Source organism: Nilaparvata lugens, chromosome 13 (assembly GCF_014356525.2).
Source record: "Nilaparvata lugens isolate BPH chromosome 13, ASM1435652v1, whole genome shotgun sequence".
Lineage (NCBI taxonomy): Eukaryota > Metazoa > Arthropoda > Insecta > Hemiptera > Delphacidae > Nilaparvata > Nilaparvata lugens.
Window position 1 is genome coordinate 4,802,829 of NC_052516.1, and position 22,791 is coordinate 4,825,619.

At 34.6% G+C, this 22,791-nt stretch overlaps 2 protein-coding genes across 8 annotated transcripts in view; both read right to left on the minus strand.

Moving 5' to 3' along the window:
* Positions 1 to 22,791, minus strand: part of LOC111056978 — a 486,313-nt gene that overhangs the window by 196,211 nt on the left and 267,311 nt on the right. The window lies entirely within an intron of this gene.
* The window catches only part of LOC111056982 (titin homolog), a 52,687-nt gene continuing 30,325 nt past the window's right edge, over positions 430 to 22,791 (minus strand). For all 4 annotated transcript variants that reach the window (XM_039439617.1, XM_039439619.1, XM_039439620.1 and 1 more), the window contains exons 19-20: positions 18,299 to 18,399; positions 430 to 8,101 (exon numbers count right to left, since the gene is read on the minus strand). In XM_039439617.1, coding sequence (XP_039295551.1) covers positions 4,671 to 8,101; positions 18,299 to 18,399 — 3,532 coding nt within the window. In that variant the 3' untranslated portion in view covers positions 430 to 4,670. The remainder of the gene's footprint in view (positions 8,102 to 18,298; positions 18,400 to 22,791) is intronic.

Here is a 22,791-nt window from a genome sequence, read left to right on the forward strand (position 1 = left end):
TAGTTGTTGCTTCAGTAGTCTCATCAGCCTGTTGACCAGTGTCATTCTCTCTCTCTTTCCTTCAGTAGAGTTATCATCAAGTAAATGTAGTCATCTTTATCTGACGTATTTATGGGCTCCTCCATGAATTCGGCAACACTGTATTATGATCTTTCCAGTCTGGCCTGTAATATGGCAGTAAACATTTTTTCCAAAATAAAAAACTTGTCAGCATCAATGCTATTATAATATATTTACGTTATCTAATTTTGGGAGAAGAATAGCACAAGGTTACCTTATTTTTCCACTCCCTATCATTTCGATGTATACTTATTGTATTTATATTATATATATATTCAAATTAATCACCAGTAAAGGCAAAAACTCCAATGATTTTCTAAAGAAAAATTTTTAAATCAAGGTGTGCAGGTAATAAATTCAACACAGAAAAATGTTATTCAAATACTTTATTTTCTCAAAAAATATTGCTTTATGGCAACAAGAGTATATAAACTTTGATACATCATTCATTACTCTTCACTGCGTGCGCAATATTAATTATTATTTCATCAATCAATAGAATTTACATACTACATAACAAACTGGTAACAAAATATATCATCAATATTATTACTACAAGTGTAATAATAATATTGCGATGTTATTTTTTATAAGAAGGGTAGGATAGTAGATAATATATTTATATTAACAATACCAAACATTTTTCAAAAGCTTTCAAGTAATAATAATAATAATAATAATTTCTCCACTGCAACATTATATATAAATACATTTTTATAAGCGAAGGATATTTCAAAAATACAAAACAGCACCACAAATAATTTCAACAAGATTGAAACTATAAAGTTTATATATTATAAATTTATAGATTTCCTAATAATGATCTTATGCCACTACAAACAAGATCAATCTCTATCTATTACTGAAAAGAATAATAAACAATTTGAAAGTAACTGTGAAGTTTACAAAAAATACATTATGTAGTCTAATTACATTGGTTAAGATCATTGAAATATTAAGAGTAAATAACCAGTGATGTGGACTAGATCTGTAAACAAATATATTGTTAATACTGACTTGAAATGTTCATTTCTATCAATTTTAAACTACTGTTAAATTAAAATAAGAAAACAAATTGTTAATACTGTCTTAAAATTTTTTATTCTCTCCATTTCATTTTTTGATTATATTTTCATTTAGTTAAAAATTGCAATCATTAAAGATTCTTAGCAAAATGCTAATACATGAAATTTACAACCTTATTAATATACAGGTTCTCAACATAAATTTTACGACGTATTTGTGGTTTTGATTTTTCCTCCCTATTGAATCTATCCTATTCTAGTTTATACATTCAAAAATAACTAACAATTATTATTTTTGGATAGATATTATGCGAGAAGGAACATTTTATTGACAAGCTACAGTATTTAATGCTAGAAGGCACATTAGATTCTGGAAATGCAAGTTTAGAAGCAAATCAATTATAGGGAGAACTGCAAAATCTCTAGTTATTGAAAAATTCTCAATAACACTGGATTCTCCCAAAGCTCATTTCAATATTTACTTAAATATTTGTAGAAAATTATTTAATTTGGGATGTAAAGGTTTTGAAAGCGAATTACCTAAGTTGATTATTGCTCTTTGAATACTTTAATTTGATTCTAAAAATTGTTTATTTTTCTACAAATTATTGAAAGATTGTATATTCTAATAGAAGTGTAATTCAAAATTCAATCGAGATCTCATGAAATTAAGATTTGTAATATCAAATTAAAATTGTTATTCAGCCTAATAAACTTCGGGTGAATTTGTAAAATTTAAAGAAGCAAATTTAATAATCTCACTAACTAATCTTGGGCAGTAGAATATTTTACTGATGCATGATGAATTTTGAAGAACAACTAAATTGGAAAAAGCTTGACATTCACAAATTAGAAGAAATAGAATAAAATACAGCCAAAATAAAAGAAGAAATTACTTAAATTGCCTGTTCGTGTTTTCTGGCAACCAATTCATTTTTTTTAATCAAAGAAAATTCTATTTTATTGAAAACTTTCATAAATTCTTCAAGACTTTCTAGGAATTCAATATTCAATATAAACTATGAATTTTCATAATACATCAATTTAAAATATTTAACGTATATGAGACACAACAGTGGATAAGATAATAAAATACGAAATAAAACCATTTAATAATAAAATAAATTAACGTGACTAGATATGTTCCAATAAATAATATTATTGAGATTAGTGTTTAGCTTGATAAATAATGTGATAATTATAGCAATTTATTAAATAAGCTTTGGTTTTACTAGCAAGGTTAACTTTGTTATTGGTGTAGAAGATATTGCTTGAATTTTCAGATAGATAAATAAATAAATAAGTAAATAAAGCTCAAAGCAATACAATAAGAAAGTGATCACAGATTAAGTTTGCATTATTTATTAATTTTATTCATCAATAAAAGATGATGAAATATTCACCTTTTGATAGTGAAATTTATCACTTCTTAATTCAATGCATTGAATAGTGACAACAGTTTTATTTCACAATGAAAACAAGATTCAATGTGTATTTATAATTTATTAAAATATTATAACTAAGATGAATAAATTTGAATACTTTGTTATAAATAAAATCAGATACCTTACAACATAACAACTTATTTATAAGATATTTACAATATTTGAATTGTTTTTTTGATTTCGCTTGCTAACACAGTGTCAAATTTTAAATATTTTCATTAATAAATTGACTTTTTGTGTAGTTGAGAAGTTGATATTGTGGTAATTATTCATATTAAATGATACTTGTATCAAAAAATCTGTGTTTTTTGACAATTTCTTAGTCTTTTTCATTTAATAAATTGACTGTTGAAAAAGTCGAATAATTTGCTAAACTGCTTGTACGATATCTTCTAATATTTCACAGAAAGTTCATAGGTTTGTTGTCTTTAATTATTGTTAGCAATAAATATCACATAATGTGACTAAATTTGATGTGTATACTTGAATCGGGGTTCAAACTTGGTTTGAAAATCAAACGTGGTTTGAAGATCAAACTTAGTTTGAAAATCAAACTTGGTTTTTGTTTTCGATTAATCGGGTTTCAAAATCAACCACAGTTCAAGTTAGAGATTAATGGTCTCGAGTTCAAATAACATAAGTTCCAAGCATAAGTACAATAATAAACTAATTCAGCTAACTTAATATAACTGAACTACAGCTCGGGTTTAGATTTTCAGCGTTTCAGATTCAGAACTCTATTTCAATGATCTTGATTAGTAGTACAGTCCCAGAAATTCAGGTTCAAAACAGGGAAGTTCTCGGCAAAATTTAGGCTTTAAGAAGGTCTACAAAAGTCTACTCATGGTTTATTATGTAAATTCCGAATTTGTACACCTTTTATGAACACCCCTCTACATACAAGCTTTCTCTACAAGGGCTACACGATCATGAGAATATTTGTAGCTGACTATTTGTAGATACCGATAAAAATGTCTAAATTTTTATTGAGAAAATATCATGAAAAGAACTACATCCACATCGTTATTTTGACTTTTACATGGGATTCTTGTTATAATAAGTACATAAGAAGAAAGCTATATTTTTTCGTCTTACATTACCAATCTCCAAGCTCCAATATAGTGTAATATTTTATTCAATTGATCTATTAATTAATCAGAAATCAATTGATAATTTATCTTGATCAATCTACATGAAAAAATCGAGACCATTTTACTTATCAGTATATGCTGATGAATCTTTCTAGATTTACAAGATACAACCTTTCATCTTTGTACTAGTATCTATGTACATTCACGGCAAAGTTTTTGGAAAACCAAGCATTTTAATATTTTTACAGATGTATGAAGTTTTTCTCGACTATTCCATTATATTAATTTCCATCAAATTAGCGATCATTCATCTTCTATCAACCTTTTTATCAGTATTAACTACCAACATATGTATGAAGTTATTCCCATCTATTCCATTATTATTAGTTCCCATCAAATTAGCAATCCCTCATCTCTTATCTTATCAGTACCACCAACATTACCACAAAAATATCTTCCCAAATCAAGTTAGCAACAACAATCATTCTCATCGTTTGACAAATCTATGTTCATTTCAACCAACCTTACCCACATAAATTACCCAAATAAATCGGCTCATTTGTCAACCTGTTGTTCACCACTACCAATAATATCAGCGTTTAAATTGGTAGACATTGGTATAGATGAGATTGGTAGACAACTCCAGTTGGGTCTCAATTAGCAATACCATTGAGAAAGTAAAAAATAAAAAGATATCGCATGGAATAGGTTGTTTATATTCCAAATTTCACTGTTAACTCAAGCCGATAGTCCTAGTTTTTGTTTTTGGTGAAGCTATGTGACGCTGGTAATCTCTCATACTGTGCCGTTCTTACACTCTCACCCCAATCACACAGTAATTATAAACAGTAGTAGTAGTACACAATTGATGAGTTTTTCCGGTTGTTTCATGTGTGATTTGGCGTTGGGTTCATGAACATGATCTTCTGTTCTAGAGACTCTATTTTATAACTTGTTACTTGTTTCTACATGGCGCATACTACTGATTGATATAGTCATGCTTGATTATGTAGTGTTTTGTAGTGTTTTGTAATACAATAAATTCTATTCTATTTGTCAACCTGCTGTGAATCAGCGCTACCACCCGAAATCGGCAAACTGGACGACATCGACTTGCGATAAGTTGGCAACCGTGACTGCGTCGGCAACCTCGTTGATTGGCCACTCGCCGACGTCGGCAAATTCTTGGCCACCTTCTTCTTCAGCTGGTTGAACCTCGAATAGAAACTCTTCCGCCGGATACGTTCGCTGACACTCTCCTCAGCGCCAGACGAGTGAAGCGTCGGCGACACCGCAAAGTCGCGCGCGTCCAAATAGTCGCTAGTCGCCGACCAACTGTCGCTCTGGTCGTCGGTGGGCGACAAAAGTAGCAGAGATGACTCATCATAATCGTCGAAACTGGGGGTGGAGTCCGCGCTGCGGTGTGGTTTCGAGAAATCCAACTTTTTCAGGTTGGCGATGCGGGCGGCTCTAGCTTCGCTGCCACTTTTATCCCCATTCTGTTCATCCCCAAAACTCGGTGCCACCCCAACACACGATCTCCTCCTGAAACTTTTCCCCACCAACTTGGGGCTCAATCTCCTCACCACCCTACTCATCAACGACTCCTTCTCCTCCTCAGTCTTTTCTTCTCGTTTCTTCCTCTTATCCATCGACATTTTATTCTTGACAAAGCTCTCAATCTTCGCCAACGGCTCCACAATCACTCTACGATCACTGCTAACAGACGACGCTCGTTTAGCACGTGGAGACGATGTTTTCAGTTTAGACCTACCCCCGCCACCGCCACTACTACCCACTGTGGAAACATCATCCAACGACACAGCCCTCTTGATCAGTGATGACTCACTAATAGCCACATCACACTCTTTCGGCAGACTGCTTTCCCGCAGACTCCTTATCGTTTCTTTCACTCTACTCTTCTTGCCTTTCTTCACTTCAACCTCCTTATTCTCCTCCTTGCCCAACACTTCCCCATCATTCTTAACGTAGACACTCTCCTCACGAGGCGTGTCATAGAAATCAGGCCGTAGAAACCTTGATTTTCGTCGATTTCTCAAAGGCGTTTGACCGTCTCCCAATCCACTTTCCCCACTATAATCCTCCAATTTTCTACCAACCACCTTCTCCCCCTCAGAAAACACTGAACTCGACTTTTCACCCCCTAAATACTTTCCCAAAACCGATCTATCGGGGGTGACACTGTGTGATCTCCTCACACTTACACCCTTGCTATCCTTAATTCTGAAATCTTCAGGGTTGCCACCCTGGTTCAACGATATTGATCTACGAAAATCAGGACTCCCATTCGATTCTGAACGTCCAGCGATTCTCGACAACCCCCTCCCATCTTCCCTGTCTAGTACCGACGAAATATAACTCTTTCTCCTAGTAGTATACTGGGTATTTGTCAGAGGTTTTTGATAACTGGATTCCTTCATTGAGAACGACAACGGACTTTCAGGTTTTTTGTACTTTGTCACATCGTCATTGATGTTTTTCAACTTCTTATTACCATTACAATCACCTCCCTCATTCAAACTGTTATCCAATTTCCTCAAGTTATCACAATCTTCATCCTTAATTTGTTGATGATTAGTTGAAATCTCTCCCGATTTACTGTCATCTTTAGAACCATTTTCAGTTGTCATGCTATTTATACCTGAACCTCCAGATGAGTTATCATTCATACAATCAGTCAAGTTTTTACTACCATGTTTCGGGGATATGTTTTCATCAACAGTAGATTTACTACCACCATTCTCAACCAAATTATTATTTGCAACATCAGCTTTTTTCACAGGTTTATTACCTCCTTCACTAGCCGAACTATTCTCAGTAGAACTATCCACATTATTACTAGTTTCCCCAGCAGCTTTCAACCTAGCTGACTCACTATTCGTCCTCCGGAACTCACTCCTGAACTTCTCAATATCTTTGGCCGTTATCCGCTCACTGAACGAGCCCGAAGAAGTCAGCGAGAAATCCTTAGTGTGCCGTCGACTCCTCAAACTATCGGCCACTCTATTCGAGGCAGCGTAGGGGGAGTTCAGTGTGCCCTCCATGTAGCTGAACCGTCTACGGTCGGTCGACACACTTCTGTTGTACTCCCGTCTCACTCCCTCCACATCAGACTCCCTTCTCACTTCATCTCTCTTTGTCACCGAAATTTTCCGACTACGTTCGCTTCCGTTCGACAAAAAATCGCTCCCAATCTTCGACAACTTTCTAGAATCGTCCGATAGATCGCTGTAACTACCCAACACTCTCCCACTTGAACTCATATCTAGCGGGTTATTTTTCTCAACAGAAACTGATCTCGAATTCTTGGCTGTTCTATAACTATCGGACAAATCACTGTTACTACTCTTATCGTCCCAATATGGCGACACACTAGTTTTCCCTCTCTCCTCAGTCCCCAACTCTCTCATCAAACTATTTCGGTCCGAGAAATTCGACGAAAAACTCCCTGATCTTCTAGCTTCAATGTTGCTACTTTTACCCTCATCCCTAGTACTTCTTTTAGCCACCTCGTCTCTAGTACTCCTTCTAGTCTCCCCTTCACCAACTTCCCTTATCATAGAACTCCTATCTCCCAGAAAACTACCTCTCACTCCCTCTTCTCTACTATTTCTCTTCATCCTATCGTCCATCATTTCTCGTATCATAGACTGCCTCTCCTGTAAGCTATACCGTTTCATCCTATCATCCGTATCCCGTCTATCTTGTAAATTCGAGGAAAAACCTCTCCTATCATCTTGCAAATTTGAAGAAAACCCTCTTCTATCACAATCTAAAGACTGTTTTTCTTGTAAATTTGTGGAATATTCTCGACTTCCAAATCGATTTTCTTGTAAACTAGTGGACCTACCACTATCTAAAGCCTGTTTATTTGGTGAATTTGAAGTTGGGGAGTTGATATTTCCACTGCTAAGAACCTGTTTTTCTTGTAAATTTGAGGAAAGACCTCTGCCACCATTGTTAAGAACCTGATTATCTTGTAAACCACTAGGAAACCCTCTGCTACCTTCATTTACAACCTTTTTTTCTTGTGAATTATTAGAATAACCACTACTACCTTCATTGACAACCTGTTGTTTATCTTGTAGTTTTTTAGAATAACCTTTGCTATCTTCATCTACAAACTGTTTATCTTGTAAACTACTAGAATAACTACTGGTACTATAGTTTTCAACCTCTTTTGAATCATTAGTATACATTTTACCATCTACATCTCTGACCATAGACTGTTGTTTGCTACTAGAAGACGCACCACTGGACGCATCTAGCGCTCCGGTGGCAGTTTCTGGAACTAAGTTGCGTGCCGGGAACTTTTGACCGCGGTAGACGGGAGGCTTTTCATCAGTCGAAGTTTGTCGGAGAGAGAGAGAGGATCGGCGGGGAAGCTTCGAGGTGCCGGGTTCAATGCTTCGTGAGTGAAGCAGACTGGGACGCAGAGTTGATGAACGGGTGGAGAAATCTGAAAATCGGGGGGAAAAGTTAGGTTAGTTTTGAGTAATTGATTGAGGTTATGTTTGAATTATAATGTATGAAGGTTACAGTTGACGATATGTAAATTTAGGTTTACTACACAGTAGTCTTTAGCATAGAGAAACAATAGCGTAAGTAGATATCCCATGGTAAAGGGCGTTTATGTCGCAACTTTTACTGTTATCTCAAGCCGATTACTGTTGATTATTGTCGGATTTTTACTGTTTTCTTGGGGTGAGAGTGTATGAACGGCACAATATGAGAGACTACCAGTGTCACACAGCTTCACGGGAAAGAATTACATGAACTATCGGCTTGAGATAACAGTAAAAGTTGCGACATAAACGCCCTATACCATGGGATATCTACTTATGCTATTGTTTCTCTATGTCTTTAGTTAGGCCAGGTACCAATGTTTCACCAGACATTTTCAATTGTACAGTCAAAAACTGGAACGTTAGTGGCAGTCGCTTCCAACTTGGATGAGCAGTGGTTTGTGTGTTATTACAGGTCAGCTGCTACAAAACACTGTTTGCCTGTCAATCGAAAATATCTTATGAAACACAACATTAGTGACCAACCTTACTATAAAGACAGAAGAACTACAAGATAATTTGATATAAAAATAATGGATCTGTAGGTCCATGGTATACTGAGGATGAAAGCCAGTGCCTTGAAACGGGTCCAGAAATTACAAAACCTTTAATTACTGTGAAAATGAAAAAAAATTGATAATATGGCACTTGTTTTCTACAAATTCTGTACAACATTCTTTATTAATTGATACAATAAGTACATCATCAAAATGATAGGGAGAGATAAATAAGGAACCTTGTGCTTTTCCTCTCTCAAATTTAGATAAGGTTTATTGTTTATTGTTTTTGAAGGGACGGATTCAAGGATTCAAAGGTTCATAGAACCAGGAGCTCCCATATACTACCGGACCTGAGTCTAGAGAAAAAATAAGGTAACCTTGTGCTATTCCTCTCCCAAATTTAGATAAGGTTACACATAGTCCGAAATAGGTTAAGTCTTGTAGTTGTTCACTTCACAAAATGTTCAGTCCTGAACATATAGTGCAGATTCGTTTTCATTCCACAAAGGTAATAGTTTTCTAATGAATTTGAGTTTTATAATAGACTACTGAGATAATAGTTTATTAATACATTCTATAAAGGACTAGTAAGATAAGATTTCTCTAATAAATTTGAGAGTAGACTACTAAGGTAATCGTTTTCTAATAGGTTCTACAACCACTGTTGAAAATGATCGCTAGACGATCGAAAGTACTTCAGTCAGTAAGTAAAAGTTTTTAATTATTTACTTAATAATTGACTGCATGTCGTGTTTAAATACATAAAAAAGTGTGTTAATACAAAGCAGCTCGGAATGGATCAAGAAACCATCACCTTTAATTCTATAAGATTACGTCCTAAAGACTCCAGTCATGGAGTATAAGACAAGTCATGTTATTACATAATAATTCTAACACTAAGTAGTTCAACCTAGTTTAGGTTTGAAAGGAATTCTTGTACACTATAAAAAGCTTTATCAACTAAATATTTTTTCATTTGTTTTTTGAAAATCTTCAAATCATCATTACTTTTCAAGATTTGAGGTAGCTTGTTATAAAATTTCCTACCAATATAATCTGGTTTTTGTTCAAATAACCTACTATTGTGACCCATTATATGATAATCTGCTCTGTTTCGCGTATTATACTCATGAACATCTGAATTCTGGATCACACCACTCGTTTTCACATGCATTACAACTTCATATACATACAAAGATGGCACAGTTAATAGACCAAGCTTTTTAAATAAAGGCCTACAAGAGTCTAACCTATTCACTTTCTCTATACATCTGAGTGCCTTCTTTTGAATCTTAAACACTCTGTCCATATTTTGTTGAGATGAATTACCCCATACTAAAATAGCATACCTAATATGAGATAATATAAGTCCATGGTAAGCAGTTAACAGTAGTTTTTTATCATTCAGCCTAGCAAGCTGCCGCAGGACAAATACCCCAGATGATATCTTATTACATATCCTCTCAATGTAAGGATGCCATGTTAATTTCCTGTCCAATAAAATTCCCAAGAATGCTACTTTCTCTTCTTGGTCTAATTCATTTTCCTCTACAAACACATTTATTTCTCTATCCTCTACTGAATTATATTTACTTTTGAATTGTAGGAATTGGCATTTCTTACTATTTATTGTTAATTGCCTTTGCTTCAAGAATTGGACGATTGACTGTACTCCAGTAAAAGCATTTATTTCTAGACTATCTAATAAATAATTGTTAAAGATCAGCGATGTGTCATCAGCAAACAACAGAGCTCTGTGATCTTTTAACTCTTTTGGTAATTGGTTCACATACAACAGAAACAGTAAGGGACCCAGAATTGAGCCTTGAGGTACTCCAGCCTGGACCTCCAGTTTTTGAGATTTAATTTTTACTATTTCATTCCCATCCACCTTGGTAAGCTCAACACACTGGTTTCTACCTATGAGATATGATTCAAACCATTTTAGTTCTATACCATTCACACCTACAGTTTTTAGTATTTCCAATAATATTCTATGGTTCACACAATCAAAAGCTTTGGATAAATCAAGAAATATTGCGGCTGCCTTCTCACCTGAATCTATTATATCTATTAGTCTTTCAACAAGGGATACTATTGCAGTCTTAGTAGATTTCCCTTTCTGGAACCCATGCTGTTCATCACATATGAAATTAATTTCTTCCAGGTGCATCAATAGCCTATTTAAAACTACTCTTTCAAAAATTTTACTTATTACATTTAGAATACTAATGGGTCTATAATTTTCAACTCTTTCAGAATCACCGCTCTTGAAAATTGGCAAAATTTTTCCTTGTTTCAGATCATCAGGGAAAATACCCTGCTCTAGTGAAGTATTAAGGAGATGCAATAAAGGGTCCAGTAATTCATTTTCACATTATTTTAAAATTTTGCTTGAGACCCCATCCAATCCTACTGTTTTTTTGTTATTCAAATTTTTATTATTCTTGACAACTCATCTCTTGATAATGGATGAAATTTAAATACCTTTTCAATTGGCTCAGCATTTAATGTAGTTGTATTATAAGTATTAGTGTTCAGTGACTTTTGGAGATTATATGCAACCTGTTGATAATACTTATTGAAAAAGTTACAAATGTCTATACTATCATCCATATAATTTCCATGTTCATCGATTATCCTAGGGACATTAGTAACTGTATCTTTTTGATCTGCTCTCCTATTTCTATTAATTACCTCCCAAACAGCAGAGTTAAAATTGGTACTAGTTGTTAATATTTCAGCTGTTTTCTTACACTTAGCTTTCCTGACTTCTTTTGCATAGTTTTTCTTTAGACATTTGTATTTGACTTCACTCGGAACATCCCTCACTAATTTAAATTCCTCATAAGCTTCCCTAACAATATTTCTTTGAGTAAGAATATCTTCAGTTATCCATTCATCTACTTTGTTTAATTTACTTTTTACTTTGACTTTTTTTATTGGACAGCATACACTAATGTGAAATCTTAGAGTATCAATGAATTGCTTATATTTGTAATTTAGGTTACAACTGTTATAAACACTACTCCAATTTTCTTGAAGCAGTTCCTGCTTCAAACAATTTATATTTCCTAGCTCATATTGCTGAATTTCTTTCACAAAAGTTTTTTTTCTGCTTGGATTCTGGCCCTGCAACTTAACATCTAAAATTTGATAGTTATGATCTGATAGATCTGAGCTACCTAACCTGACATTACAACCTTCTATATTTGTGAGGATATTATCAATAATTGTCTGTGAAGTTCGAGTTACTCTTGTATATTCGTGGACCTTAATTTCTAAATTATTCATATTAATAATATCTCTAATATCCTCTGTCATTTTATCCTGCCTGGCAAAATCAGTATTGAAATCTCCTACTACTATAACATTTGTGAAACGAGCGGTTGTAATTTCCAAAAGTGTATGGAGCAGCTCACAAAATTTTTGCCAGTCTCCATTTGGTGACCTATAGATACCTAACACTGCTACCTCGAATCGATCATCAATTTTTAACCTTAGTCCTGTCACCTCTAAATCCATCTCAACAGAAAATCTCTTAACAAAATCCAGTTCATAAGTTTGGGTATGTTTAGCATTGCTAGTGAATATACATACACCACCACTTCTATGAGCTATTCTACAAAATTCTGATCTCAGTGAATAGCCTGGAATCCTAACTTGATTTATTTCCTTTATTTTTAAGCCATGCTCTGTGAAAATAACAATGTCAGGATCCTCCTGTTTAAGAAATACTTCTAATCTGTCAATTTTGCTGCGAAGATACTGAATATTTTGATGATAAATACTAAAAACCTTACCATCTTGTGCTACTCTATCTCTAGCATTTGTAGCTATTTCCCTTTCCCTGTTTTGAGCCAATTTACTAAAAAATCGTTATTTGTTTTTTTAACTGTTTTTAAACCAGAGGATTGCAAACGGCTTTCAATCAGCTCTGCCAATCTATTACAAAAGATTACTTTGCCAGATCGATTTAGATGCAACCCATGATTAGTGAAGTTATGTCTTTTCAGCCTTTCATTTAGAAAACAAATCCCCAGTTGTTTAGAATTCTTATTTTTTAGGCTGTTGATTGTATTATGGATTGATTTGTTTGTCGAATTGATTGCTTCATTTAATTCTGGCCTATCAAACCTATTAGGAATAGTACTTATTATTAAGTTTGTTTTTTTGCTGAGTGGCACATACAATACATTTTTGAAAGAATAAATAAAAAAATAGATTGGATCATTACCTGAATGATAACATAGATAGATCAATTAAATGATCAAGTATGAGTTCATAATAAAGCAGTAGATGATTCTTGTACTGTTGAAAATAGTCTTCGTACTGAAAATTACTCAGTCAAAAATCTTCTTCATTTCTTCAATTGTTCTTAATCAAGTGAAGCATAGATAAGACTTACTTAAACTTATCTCCCCCTATTAGGATGAATAACAAAGTAGGCTTATGTGACAATTATTATTAACAAGTATTAAATAATAATATTGGATTCAGTTCAAAGGATTTTGTGTTGATCCACCGATACTTTTATCTATGAAGTGAATAATTAGATAAATAGCTACTGAGAAGAAGCAGTACATTTTAATGAACAAGAATGAGTTTATCTTAAATTAATCACAAACATATTATTTTCAAATGAACAGTGATTGAAGTGAAATTAAAAAATCTCAGGGATAAGTAGTAGTTTTCCAATTAAAATTCAACCATAAATAATAATTTTTAGTAAGCAATTGTTACTAAGCAAAATATGCAGCCAAAAATCATTCAAACATGCTCAATTAATCATGCAATACAAAGCAGAGAAATTTACAAAAACCTTGAAGAGTTTAAATGTAGATTAAACAATTTGTAAAGGCGAAAAGTTATTGAAAATTATTAATAGTTTTAGAAGTTAATACACTGAATGAAAGACGGACAGACGACTTGAACCATATCCAAAGAAAAGATTGAATTAATTTTGAAATAAGATTAATATAATAATAATATCGAGTGACCTGGCTGGCTAAGGTCTTGTTGCAGAGTTTTCAGGTCGCAACTGATCAATTTCAGGGCCTCTGACTAGTAGATTAATAATATTAATTGCAATTTATAAATAAGTAATTGCGGTAGACCTTATTTCAAACTAGATTTTCCTCTCCTACACCTTCTATACTGCACTATTCTTTACTGCCTTCATACTCACTATAAATTCTTCTAAAGGTCTACACTATTCTATACAATTCATTACTTCTATAATCTGAAAATTTTACTGCATTCTTTCTCACATAAATCACCTCACGTCATCACATAAATAATTAGATTATTCAACAGCATAGCTTGCTTCATTAAATACCATTGATTGTAATGGGAGCGTTCACACATGGCAGACTGAAGATCTATGAACACTTCCATAAGAATCAATAGTATTCACATTCTAGCAGAGCGAAAATTCATCGGAAAGCACGGCTTTAGTACCAACATTACCTGAAATTTCAAATCCGTGAACACTCCCATAAGAATCAATAGTGTTATAATTCTAGCAGGGCGGAAATTCATCAGGAAGCACGGCTTTAGTATCAACATTACATAAAATTGTTGAACTCAAATTTCAAATCCGTGAACATTCCCATAAGAAGTAACAGTATTCAAATTCTAGCAGAACAGAAATTCGTTGGAAGAAATGTCTTTAGTCCCAATAGCATATTATTATACCTAAAATCGTAGGCTAAATTTCATGATAACAAATTTCAAAAATGTCCCCTTCTCCATTCGTGTTTTAGTAACCACATCAGATATTCTTCCACCAAAAATGTGCACTTCTTGACAATGTATAAAACAAAAAAACATGAAAAATAACATCTAGGATTGAAAACAAGCTATTTACACCTTTCAAAAACAACTAATTGCATACAAACATACAATATAAATATGTATTTTGTGTATATTTTGTGTCGTGTTGCGGGAAATGCAAGCAAGCGAATTTCGACAAAATGTTCATCGAATTTTAAAAAGCGTGGACCTAGTTGACGGCAGTTATATTTCGGTTTAACGGTAGTTATATTTTGATTAGTTTGTTGTGAGCGATTAAAACAGTGGCTTATTACTTTTTGGTCGTACCTAGTAAAATGTAGGTTCGGCTTCGGACGATGATACAGACAGGAGAGCTCTGTATCATGACACTGTATCAAGTCAGTTCTGTCCATCACCGGTGGGCGTTTGTATCTTGCAACGTAATCCGACTGTAACACAACAGTACTGTGTCATCTAGCAAATTATACACCAACTATTCAACAAGGTAAACTTATGGAAAATATGTTGCTACTTTTCCCAATACCTTGTACACCTAATTATTATATCTAAAATCCTGTTCAGAATTCGGGTAGATAAATAGCTCAAATTTCGCCTTTTTTCAATTATTTTAAATGTTTTTACAAATGGAGAATGAAGAACTACGTTTTTTTAATGCACAGTACATTAAACTTGTTCACCAAAGAAGCCTAGAATTCTGAGGATATGTTTAGGTAGGACAACAACACAAATCATTAACAAGGGTGTGATCACATTGATTGGATATAAGTGCAAGTGCACGTCGAATCATGCATGAGCCGAAAAACAAAATCTGGAAAGAGCCATAGAAAAACGTTGTGACTTGCATGTAGCTGCTCACACTAGATGCAACCAACAAGTGCACGCGTTCAGTGTGAGTGTTGCTATTGCTCTTCCCACATTTTGTTTCTCATCTGCACGCTTGGTCATGCATAACCAATCATGCACTTGCAGATATACGCATTCAATGTGATCACACCCTAAAGAATACACCTTTCTAATTGAATTGCATAGACTCTATAGTGGGATGCTACACGATAGTTCAAGGAAAATAATCCAAGTATGTAACGGACTTTTTTCCATATCGTGAATGTTTTTCATGTTGAATAAATACCTCTGACATGAGTTACATGCCAGAGAAAAATAAATAAATTAGAATAATAAAGTGTTTTCTTGAATTCTAGAAGAGTATCTGTAGACAGATTTTGTATTTTACAAAAAAAAACTGTCCAAGGAAGAATAGGAACAGAAGGGTAGTATTTGAATTTAATGTATGTTTATTCAAAATTAGTTTCCCTCATTGAAATCCAATTGAAACTCCAGCAGAAAATATAATAAAATGGTCCAAAGAACCTGATTCCAATATCAAATTTTTGTGTGGAAGATCACTATACAAAAACTTATTCTTTCACAATGATTTAATAAAAAATAAAGTAATAAAAGTTTTAATAGTAAGCAGATCGTGATGGATTTAAGAAGCTTATTCATCTTTTAATAATTGTAATGAGAATATATCTCAAAGCTTCACTACCAAATACACCTCTCAGATTCTATATTGGACTGTTCAAAATGTATTCAGAAACTACTAGTATTTCTACTAAATAAATAGAAGAGTTCTGTCAAAACCACAAAATTAAAATATTTCTTGATCATTTCATCACAGAACTAATAAACTACTAAACAATATTGTTGAAACTGAAACATTTTACAGCAAATACTTGATAAATATTGTTTCTGTATGTATAAAATTCTCTTGTCTTTGGATAAAATAGTGTTTGTAAGTAGAACGTAAGATGAGAGCAAACCAGTAGTAAAATTTGTGAACAGAACAGGTCAACATTACAAAGTCAATACAGTAAAATCACACACGCGCACACAACACAAGATCAAATACTAGAATATTATTGTTCAAACACTGTAAAGAAAGATGCACACAATGAAAGGGAACGATTGAGTAAACTAGTAATGTTTTTCGAGCCTACAAACATGGATTGAAAACTCATTAATGAAATTGGAAGATAATGCTTTCAGCGGTTCAGTATAGAAGAATTGATTGAACTTGAACTGATACTAACTGCGGGTTCATGGTATCGTAATCAGGGAGTTATTAGTTATATTTAAATAGTTCTATGCTTTCTTGTAAGAATAAAGAATGAAATAAAAGTCATTCAACATTTACAAAATCGCAGATCAAAGTCTATTAGAGACAGTCATTCGGTATCATCATAGAGAAACAATAGCGTAAGTAGATATCCCATGGTACAGGGAATTTATGTCGCAACTTTTACTGTTATCTCAAGCCGATTACTGTCGATTATTGTCAATTTTTACTGTTTTGTTGGGGTGATAGAGACTACCAGCGTCCCACAGCTGCATAGGAAAGAACTACGTGAACTATCGGCTTGGGATAACAGTAAAAGTTGCGACATAAACGCCCTATACCATGGGATATCTACTTATGCTATTGTTTCTCTATGGTATCATTGATGAATATTTTGAACACAATAATATGTAATATCTAGTTGAAAAGTCTGTTATGCTTGATTTTAGATTTGTTTCAAAGACAAATGATAGATCTTGTTGTGCCCAATTGCTAATAAAATACTACTAATCATAACCAAAACGATGTATTCATCAACAGAATGTATCAAAATTATGGCATGATTTGACACCTAAAACTGTTCAAACATGTCCAAACCTGTTCTAAATCCTGAACTTGAAGATGTCTCTTCATTCTTTATTCATTTATACAATAACTGCAATGAAAGGAAGAGGAAAAATAAGGTAAACTTGTGCTATTCCTCTCACAAATTTAGATAACACATAGTCCGAAATAGGTTAAATCTTGTAGTTCTTCAATTCACAAAATTTTCGGTCCTCAAATAAAGTTGTGAATCATGATATTGTTCTCATTGATTTCTTGTATAAAATCCAGATTCATGATTCATTCTATAGTGAAGTCCACGTTATGATGGCCGTATTTGATTAACATTGGTGTTGCTATCCTTGTCTATCATTTGACAAAGCAGATGTTCTCATACTATCTTTCTCCATTGTCATTAAAACGTGGACCTCACTATAATCACTAAAAGACCTCATCTATTATTTAAACATGATGTTGTTTTCTGAACATAATATCCAGTATCCAATAATTGATTCCACGGGACTTGTAAATAGTTTAGTTTATAATGGGCTCATCTACATTACAACACGAGTGTAAATCAATCACAAACAACAAAACTGATAAGCCAGTTAAGCTCAACTCACACTTACGCGACTCAGATCGAGAAGAGACTCGACTCTAGTCGAGAGCATGTGTTTCCAAATGGAGACACTTAGACCAGTCGACTCTAGTCTTCGCGACTGTCACCATTTGAAAACACAAGCTCTCGTCTAGAGTCGAGTCTCTTCTCGAGACTGCTGCATGAGTTTCCAAATGGTGACACTCAGACCAGTCGACTCTAGTCTCCGCGACTGTCACCATTTGAAAACACATGCTCTCGACTAGGGTCGAGTCTCTTCTCGACCTGAGTCGCGTAAGTGTGAGTTGAGCCTAACAAACACATCGATTTTTGGGACTGCGATTTTATTTGCCGTCCTTATATCATATTGAACAACACTTGGAAAACATATGATGTGTTGATACACTTATGTTTGTCAATTTCTATTCAATCTAGAATTTATAAGGACGGCAAAATCACGCTCGTGCAAAAATCGATGTGTGTGTAACTGGCGATAGGGTAGGTTTAGACGGTGCGACTGTGATGGCATGCGGCTTACCTCTAGGCAGGGTGCTACTGCTGTCTCGACTCAGACTGCGTCTCCAGGGCACATCGGCACGGTTGAACGAGCGCGCTTCCGACAGTCGACGGCTCGAAAAACTAACAAAACATTTCATTTATTTATAAGATATCAAACAGTTACACCAATTTTCAACTCAAGTATAGCATGAACCTTCGACTCCCACTAAATGAAACTCAACTCTGGCTTTTTTTAGGGTGTGGGGAAGAGTTTGATCGGTTTGCTCTCGGCAGCCGGTACCCTCTCTTCCAACAATTTCTACACTGGCCGTAGTACGTTTGAGTTTCTTTTTGCGTTTTAAAATTTTCAATTATTAATGCAGTATTTTCAGTTATTAGTGATGATTTAGTGAAGTATTATTATTTAATTTGGTTTTCAACTTTCCTAAATTCTAAATTCCTAGTTTATAAATATTTTGGATTCAAAATTGGACAAAAAACGTGTAGTGTAAACATAACCTATTTTTGGACAATTTCTATCTAAATTTGGGAAAGGAACATTTTTGGGCTTTAAGCCTGTTGTTCCCACCCCAATCATTCATAGTTGAGAATGATTGTATCTATTAATGTATAAATAAATAAATGAATACAGAGTGAGAGAGGGGAGAGACATTTCCATCTCTATCACGCCAGCCACTCTTGGTTGCCACCCACGCCAGCCACAGGGGTTGGCAGCCCTGATCTGCCTGTGATGGTTGTTAGTGTTTCGTCTGCTGATTAGTTTATAAAGTATTGTAATAATTTATCACATATACGGTTATCAAAGTGAGTAGTGATGTTATATTGTGTGACTGCTGGCTTTTCAAGCATAATGATAATTATTATCCCCACTCTGTGAGTTATAAATAGTCTTTCAAAGTGTATAACCTCACTTTCAATACCAAGTTATCAAAGTTGTAACCGGCTTGCGGCATTTCATGTCTAAGCGGTAATCTGGTCAGCTGTAGTACAATCGGATGTTTTTCTGCACTATGCCGATAGCGGCTGACTGAGTGCTTGACCTACTGACCTATCTACTGTCATCTGTCAGCTCTGTTTGCGTTATCGGTGACGTTTGATTTCATCTGTTTTGGGCGCTAGGTTTCGATCTTAAAAATGAATAGGCCTATGACAACTCGCCGTATGCGTGAGTGTTTGATCAGAGATGCGGAGTCAGAAATCAATAATATAAACAGTGAACTTTGTAATGAGTTGGTTATAGATTTAGCCGTGAATATAAGAGGAACTCTGTCTATTATTGCAGATAAATTCACTAACGATGCTGTTGTTGATTTAATTCCTGACATTGTTCAAGTCTTAAATAAATTGGACTCGACTATCTCCGACAACAATGAACTTTTGTATGATAGGGACGCTATTTCGAAAGAAAATAATGAACTGGTCAAACTGCTGGAACTCGAAAAAAACAGAAGAAGGGAAGCTCTCGAAGACTTTTTATTTAATGAAAAGAAAGCCGATGAGGAATTACTACTTTTAAAGGCTCGCTTAGAAGAACTTCATTCAACTAATAAAAGTTTAAAAGAGGAATTAAATAATAAAGATGAAATTATAAGAATTATTCAAACTGATGCCAACAATAACACTGATTTTTTGAGCGAAATACACTACAGGAAGGACAATTTCATTACGCCTAAATTCTCTATTAGATCTAGAACTAAAGTTATTGAGACGAATCAAAGTGCTATTACAGTGAATAATCGGTTTTCAGTACTCTCTGGTAATGTGTCGTCTTCAGATAGGTTCGCATCTAATAAAGTAATCGTTGAAGCGCAAGTTCATAGACCCGCGTCATCAAAAACAGTGCCTAAGACTTGTTACTCGAAAAGCAGTATGCTAAATAATTCTATTAAGAAAAGAAGAATTACAATTCTTTCAGACAGTCAGGGTAAACAGCTAAGCAAATACTTGCAGCACTTACAAGATGACTATGACATTTTCGTATATTCTAAGCCGGGAGCAAAACTTAAACACATTGTTCACGATGGACTTGAGTTTATCAGGGATTTCACTGAGGATGATTTTGTTGTTATTTTTGGAGGCACTAATGACCTTCATAGAGATGAACCGTATCAGTTATCCCTTCATCAAGGAATCAGTGCACTTCTTCAACTTAATTTAAAAACGAACATTATCGTATGTAGTGTGCCTTATCGGTATGACGATCCTGATTTAAATGAAAGCATAATGTACTCTAATGCCTGCTTATCTCGAATGGTGAGCAGCTATAAAGGGGATCTGCAAATTCACTATTATGATGTCAACATCTTCCTTCAGCGATCTCATCGCACAAGACACGGACTCCATCTTAATCGACAAGGTAAAAGACAACTGTCGAAAAACTTGACAATGTGGATTAAGCGTTCTGCTACGAATGGTATTGGCAATGTGTTTGTAAGTGATGGGAGTAGTGATGAGGTTTCTAAGGAGAAGCAAGTAATTGTGAGCCGTGAAAGGACTGTATCCCCTCTCATTCAATACATTGAATCTTTTCCTATTTCACCTATTCCTTCCAGTTCTCCTGCGCCCTGCAGCCCAGCTCCTGATGTCACGATCCCTGCAGTCATCAGTCAAGAAATTAACTCTTCCTTTCGATCCTTACATCAATCTTTTGAAAATACTTCTTTTTTAGAAATAACTCCTTTCACTTATTTAAACAAAAGAAGGTACATACTCAGCTAGGTTGACGTATAATAATATTAAGAAGCTGTACAGATGTGAATTGAAAATGGCTCAACTGAACCATAATGTCAAGTTTATTGAATCGGCTAACAATAAATGCTCAGCGGCTTGGAAAATTATTCGAAAAAATTCCAAGCCTGCTCAGTCTACTGTTACAACTGTATCCTCTGAAGAATTCAACCAATACTTTATCAGTGCTGTAGCAGAAATTCATAAAGTGATCGAGCCTTCAGCTATTTCTGCTGAGGAGCTTCTGGTATCTTCCCCAAAAACGCAGGCTGTATTTGTATTAAAAGAAGTATCATGTGATCAAGTCTCTTACATAGTTTCTAGAATGAAGTCCTCCACTAGCAAAGATATTTATTCCCTTTCCAGCTCCTTCATAAAACAAGTCATTGAATTTATTTTACAGCCATTAACATCTTGTTTTAATGCCTGTATCAGAGAATCAGTTTTTCCATCATCACTCAAGCATTCTAGAACAGTGCCCATATACAAGAGGGGGGACAAAGATTCACCAGAAAACTTTAGGCCAATATCGGTACCACCTATCTTTAGTAAAATATTTGAATACATTATTGCCTCACAATTATATGAATTCTTTGAATCAAATAGTTTGTTCAGTGAAACTCAGTACGGATTTAGGAAAGGTAGGTCAACTATTGATGCTGTTAGTACCATCGTGGCTGACATTGAGAATGGTTTTAATGATAAGAAGCACACAGGATTGGTTCTTTTCGATTTGACTAAAGGATTTGATGTGGTGGATCACAATATTTTATTAAGTAAATTAGAATTTCTTGGTATCCAAAACAATGCTCTTAAACTATTAGAATCTTATTTACAGGGTCGTATCCAGACAGTATGTGTTAACTCAGAGTTTTCCAAGCCAATTGCTGTACCACATGGCGTTCCTCAGGGGTCCATTCTTGGGCCTCTACTTTTTCTGGTCATGATGAACGATATTGGGTTTAGCATTCGATCCAAGGTGGTATGCTATGCTGATGATTCATCATTAGTTACTTCTGATGTGGATCTCAGTGCTCTTGAACAAAAGATGTCCAGATGTCAGGGCGAGGCAGAAGCCTGGTTTAGGGCAAACCGTCTATTTTTGAATACAACCAAGACCCAGAAGCTAGTGCTTGGTTTGAGACAGATCAGTCAGAGTGCAAAAAGTGCTAAGCTTCTTGGCATTACACTAGATTATAAACTCACATGGATACCTCATATAGAAAGTGTCTGCTCCAAACTTAGTAGGGTTATATACCTTCTTCGAAGGCTCAGGGATTGTGTACCCGCACACTATTTAAGAATGTGCTATTTCGCTTTTTTTCAGAGTGTCTTTATGTACGGGTTGGTCTTGTGGGGTTGTGCCCCGGATGTGCAAAGAGTGTTCTTACTACAGAAAAAGGCTATAAGAATTATATCAGGTGCAGCGTATTTGGAGCATTGCAGGCCATTATTTATAAAGGAAAAAGTAATGACAGTTTACAGTATGGTAGCTTTCAAACTCCTACTTCAAGTAAAGAAGGATATAGGATCATATAGATGCAGAGTTGACATCCACAGCCATAATACACGAAATAAGACAAAAATAGATGTACCTTACACAAGACTGAAAAAAGTATTAACTAGTCCTAATCATGTATCCTTGAAACTTTTTAATATTCTGCCAGACTCAGCCAGAAACTTGCCTTTAACAGTATTCCGACAAAAACTTGAAAACCTTCTCTTACAGTTCCCACTATACTCGCTTTCTGATTTCCTCCAGCTGCCAGTAGAGAATCATTTTTT